The following is a 5,800-nucleotide window of genomic DNA, read 5'->3' as shown; positions in this document are numbered from 1 at the left end:
CTTTTTGAGACGAGCTTGTTTTCTTAGCATATAATGCATCCATGCTGTAATATATGTCAGACCTCATTTTAAAATCTGAATAATGTCCTGCTATATATTTATACTGTAAAGCATAAGTTACATCACAGATTATTTATATACTTGTCCACCTCAGACACATCTTGCCTTCGCCTTTTAGCTACTATGAATAACACTGATTCAAACATGGACTTATAAATACCTCTTCAGAGATCTTGCTTTCCATTCGTATGGCTTCATACCTAGAAGTGGGGTCACATGATGATGTGCTAATTGTGTTTTCATTTTTTTCAAGTAGTAGCTCTATTGTTCTCCACAGAAGCTACTTCATCTTTCCTCCCCAACCATGCACAGTTGTTAAAGTTTCTCTATGTCCTTGACATTTGCTATTTTCTGTTGGTTGTTTTTTGTTTGTTTTTATCATAGCCATACTAATGGACGTGAAGTGGTATCAGTGTATTTTTCATTTGCCTTTTCTTAGTGTTCAGTACTGTTGAACATCTTTTGCTATTTTTTGTTGGTCATTTGCCTATCTTCTTGAAATAAAATGTCTATTCAAGTACTTTGCTTTCTTTATTAATTTTTCTTGTACTTGGGATTGATTCACACTGGGCTACATTTCCAGAGATTTTTTGCTGTTTTGTTTTGTTTTGTTTTGTTTTGTTTTGTTTTGTTTTGTTTTGTTTGAAACAGCATCTCACCAAGACTCCAAATTGCCCCAGATGGGCTCAAACTTTTGCGTCTCTTGCCTCAACCTCCCAGCAGATGTTGACCACACAGGCTCCTTTGCTCAACCGGCCAGCATTGTTGAAATTTTGGAGTCCTTTGTGTTGTTTGGATGTTAAACCTTTGCCAGATATGTGATTTACATATATTTTCTTCTACCCTCTGGGCTGCTTTTTTACTCTGTTGGTAATGTCTTTTGGACCACAGAAGTTGTTTTTTGTGAATTTAAATTAGCCTGTCTCTTCTTTTGCTGCCTGTCCCCTCGCTGTCAAATCATGGCTATTTTCATCTTTATTGTTGAATGCCTTTTCTTTCTTCAGAGAAGTCAGCTGACTAATGTGAACCCTAGTAGAATAAGTTTGTCTTTTTTTCTTCCACTCATACAATGAGCTTTAACCATGGGAAAACAGCTCGGTTTCCTTTTGTGTTGACCCAAACAGGGCAGGCAGCTTCCTGGCTGGAATGTAGCACCAGCATAGAGTTATTATCTGGACTTGACACCGGCTCTACACGAAATTGAACAAGCTGGGTAGCTCTCAAACCCTCCATTTCATCATCTGTAAGTAGATTCACAGTAGTATTTAATTTACACAGCTCTGTGAGGATTAAATTAATGTGTGAAACAGCATAGTATATGGATCTGTGTTTTTAGAAGCCTCATGAGTACATATGGTGCTTTCTCCATTCAGTGCTAGGTAGGAAGTTTTGTTCTGAATATCTGCAAGGACTGAAGCCCTAGCATAACACACAGCAGGAACTGAATACTGATCCACCATTATGTTCTGACACTGGTAGGTCTTGGAGTTAGATATAGAAACCAGAATATCTGAAGAACCTGAGACCAGTCTAGAAAATCATTACTGGTTAGTTCTACTATGCTAGTAAAATCTTAGGAAAGAGTAACTCCATGGCAGGCACCATACAAATTTAGTATCTATGGATAGTGAATAAGAATAAGATGGCACTGATGCATAACTTAGTACTGATGTCACTTGAGCCAAAGATGTTTAAACAGAGTTGAAAGACACTCCGTGACACTCACTGCTCTAATGACATAAAATATCATTGCACAAAAATGCACAATGCCCTGATTCACAATGTTTATCCCTCGAGAATTATAGAAATATGATGCACGAATGAATATGCACAAATACACACACACACACACAGATACACACACACACAGATACACACACAAACTTTTAAAAATAAACCACTTAAAGCAAAGACTAGGTAAAATGAGAGATGGGAAAAATGTCATTTTAGACAGATAGTCAAGAATCATATCTTCTTTTTGTACAGAGATGTGTGGCATTTACGAGTAACCCAAATAGAGCCCTGGAGGAGAAGTATTCTAAACAGAAGCAGCAAATGCAAAATCATGAGGTGCAAATGCACTTATTTTGTTGAAACAACAGTAAAATGACCAACAGCTAGAATGTAATGAGAAAAAGAAAAGGTAAAAGAAATTCTAAAGAAGATTTAATTGAATATTGCTTCTTAGTGCCAATGTCCATCGTGGGAATTTAAGGTCTATGAGAGCAAGCATTATTGTGTTCTTTGTGTGTCATTTTTTCCAGTCACTAGTAAGATGTTCATGTGGAGTTTTGAATGAGTAAATTTTGTTTGGGGACCAGAATTGAAGAAAGAAAAGGAAAACTAAACAATTAATTTTTATGGAGGTAGCTATACTAGTTCTATACTTCTATAATGAAATACCAGAGAAAAGTTCTGTTGGGAAAAAAGGTCCAAAGGTGAGGGGCTGCACCTAGCGTTAGCACTCCTACAGAAAGAGTGTGAAGATGGCTCAGGACATCGCACAGCAGGATGCAGAAAGCACACATGCATATATGAGTTTATGGCATCTGGTCTTTCTCCTTTTTAATAACCCCCCTAGGTTCCAGTCACAGAAACTCCTTCCTAATATCCCTGTCTAATCCTATCCCTTTTTGAAGACTCCTTCTCTAAGCACCATAGACCAAGTAAGTTTCTATAATACCTCACAGTAAGCATTACACTCTAATAAATTTGTGGGGGACAACCAATGTTCACCTGACAGCAGCATCTGAGAGCCTGAACATCTCATTGGCCAAGATTCCAGTTGAGAGAACTTCTGGACAAGGAATCCAAAGCAAGTGACCAAAGACACGCAAATTCATATGGGATGACAACATGAGGGATTGCAATAACAGAGATCTTCATCTGTTCAAATATTTCCTATCCTAATCTAGTTTCATATATCCCAGGTATTACAGAACAGATTACAGAACAGATCACAGTGATGGCCTCGATTCTTCTCCCCTTTCCAGATACTTGCCTTTTGCCACATCATTTTTGCACTGCTTCCTGCTATACACAAGATGAATGGATTAGCTCTTGGCTTGGAGCTCACCTATGTGACTTACTTAAAAATAGAAAATGAGGTGGAGCTGAACCCTGTGCCTATTTCAAACTTGGTTGATCCTCAAGAAAACATGAGGGCTTTGGTGTGCTGTCCAACATTTCTGTCATTGCCATGAGGATAATTCTGAGCCACACTGTTGGGATAAGAGGTAGTGACAGATGACTCTCGTTCTCCCAGCAGGAATCAGCCAAGATCTGTAGCTAAAGACCACCTACTCAATTCAATATGAACTCATCTACATGCACAATAACTACTTTTCACTGCATATAATTGAGTTTACTATCCATCAAAAACTAAATGATAGGGTCAGGGAGCTAGCTCAGTGACTTAAGCACCTGCCTGGCAAACACAAGGTCTTGAGTTCAATCCCTGATTTAAACAAAAAACAAAATCAACTAACTGATAAAACATGTCCTTTTAAATTCCTTCAGGTTCTTTAAGTTTTTCTTATTGAAACAAAATAACAAGCTTGCAGAGGTAAAAGATACTCTGATCTACAGACACAAATACCTTATTAGCCAAATATAACAGCAATGTTTACAGGTTCTTTATATTTAAAATATGTTTAATATACCTGGTATTTTCTTCTAAGTAGGTGCATGGTCAGGTACTAGTTCCTTCACAGTTTAAGGAAACTCAATTTTTCTCTACCTCTTATACCATAGGAGCATAATAGTATAGATCTCAGCAGGCAAAACAACTAGAATAGAAAGTGATTCTCCAATAAGAGTGAAGCTTGCTACAAGCTAATCAAACTTTTTCTGCCACACACAATACCCTGTTCGCCAAAACTCTTTGTATTAACAGGCATTTCTCACTGACTCATTCAATGGTCAGCTGAGCTCTGCTTTGCACTAATAAAAAAATGAAATTCAATTTTTCTTTTTTAACAGTTTATACTCTGAAATTGTTTCAAGAATGTGCATCATAACATTCTTGCCTAGAAACAGCAGAAATGCCTCAATGCTGATGTAACCAATCAGGGAAAGGTAGTTTTGAAGAATACTAGGGAATTGGGTGGTTCAGTTCCTAGGTAGACAGTGCAAATTAGAGAAGGCTCAGTCAGAAAATCACTGTTCCTGAGCATCAGACATCACAAACACAGACCCTGGACCTTGAATATCCTTGGGGTGGCTGAAATGGATTCACAGACAACACCATGTCTCACACCACATGGTACAAGTGGGAGGTGGTAACACATCCCTGAATCCCTCACCAAACATAGGACAGCCACTCACACTGCCTCCTAGATTGTATTTAATTGTCCCTGTGTTGATGGGCCTATCCCTAAGTATTGTCCCTTAGTTCCAATCAAAGCAGAAGAGAAGTCACCCTCTTGGAGGGGGGCTAGATAAATAGTCACTTGGCATTTTGCTTTGGAATAAATGGGTCCTTTTACCCCAGAGTTGCATATATCAAAAATTTCCCCAAATATACTAAGAACATGTTTAACAGGAAATATGTCCAACACAAATTATATTTTATGTAACACAGGAAAAGTAAATGTGAGGTCATGAGGATAGGCATTTTTTTTTCACATTGCCAACAGATTTCTTTTTTTTTAAAGGAACAGAGAAAAATAAAATCACATGAGGAACATAAGTATGGAACAGAAAATATATACAAATGTAGGCCATTTTGTTAAACATTATATAACCACAACAAGCTAGCACAAAGAATGTGCTGTACACAATATGGAAAAGGCTCCAAGATTAAAGTGTTCGTTTATCAAGGACGAAGACTTTCATTCTCTGTATTCAGAATTTAGGCTACAGTCCTTGGGGTTGGATGGATCACCGGATGTGTGGAACAGTCCATGTTTTTAAGCTGATCTGAACTGAAGAATGGCCACCTGGCCCAGGTAGAAGTAGAAGTGTTTGGTTTCGTGTGTCACATAACTACTGAAGTTCCTCCCCACAGTGCAGTGGCAGGTGGGGTTGCACTTCGTGTGAAACTCCTTCTTGATGTGGGCCTCAATGTCCTTTTCTCTGTTGCATTTCTCCAGCACCTGCGTAGTACACTCTACTGAATCTTGTTGCATCTCTTCTGACACATCCACATCTTTGGTCACTGCTGTTAAGTTACACATGGTTATCAAGAAGCAGAAGCTGGCTGACTGCAAAGGTCACCTAGAGGAGGTGCTGGTACCACTCAGGCCAGGTGGGAGATGGGAGATGATGTAGCTACCAAATCATGATCTCTCTCTCTCTCTCTCTCTCTCTCTCTCTCTCTCTCTCTCTCTCTCTCTCTCTCTCTCTCTCTCTCTCTCTCTCTCTCTCTCTCTCTCTGTTTCCCATAAGTGGAATCAAACTCAGGACCCTGAGCTTTCCAGGCAAGTGCTTATGCTGATGAGCTATTACTGACATGAGGCAAAGAGAACTGGAAATTATATATTAACTCATTCAACAAATATTCCCTGAATGTGTCAATCATTCTGTCAGTCACTCCGTATAGAATCAAAAGATCAATCCAAGATTGCATAGTACAGTTGGGGTGCTTTAGGTAGACAAGTTTGTCACACTAGAAAGTGGTATTTGTTATGACCAAAAGAAAAAAGCTGAAGTCTGACTGAGAGAAAATAGATGGGTATCTCTTTTCTTAAATAGCAGTTAGGAGAAAGAGACAATGCTTGAAATGAGTATACACAGCTGA

The 5,800-nt window shown here is 38.6% G+C and overlaps 1 protein-coding gene across 1 annotated transcript; it reads right to left on the bottom strand.

Moving 5' to 3' along the window:
- Positions 1-4,970: 4,970 nt before the first annotated feature.
- Positions 4,971-5,237, bottom strand: LOC101563871 (dynein light chain 1, cytoplasmic-like). The gene has a single exon (XM_012513769.1). It carries the CDS (start codon positions 5,235-5,237, stop codon positions 4,971-4,973), a length of 267 nt encoding a protein of 88 aa, XP_012369223.1.
- Between the last annotated feature and the right edge of the window lie 563 nt (positions 5,238-5,800).

This window comes from Octodon degus, unplaced genomic scaffold (assembly GCF_000260255.1).
Source record: "Octodon degus isolate 3935 unplaced genomic scaffold, OctDeg1.0 scaffold00018, whole genome shotgun sequence".
In the NCBI taxonomy this organism is placed as follows: domain Eukaryota; kingdom Metazoa; phylum Chordata; class Mammalia; order Rodentia; family Octodontidae; genus Octodon; species Octodon degus.
This window is presented reverse-complemented; position numbering and strand designations above follow the sequence as displayed.

Excerpts from the sequence above, each read along its gene's own strand:
- LOC101563871 (XM_012513769.1), bottom strand. The coding sequence starts at position 5,237 with ATGTGTAACTTAACAGCAGTGACCAAAGATGTGGATGTGTCAGAAGAG.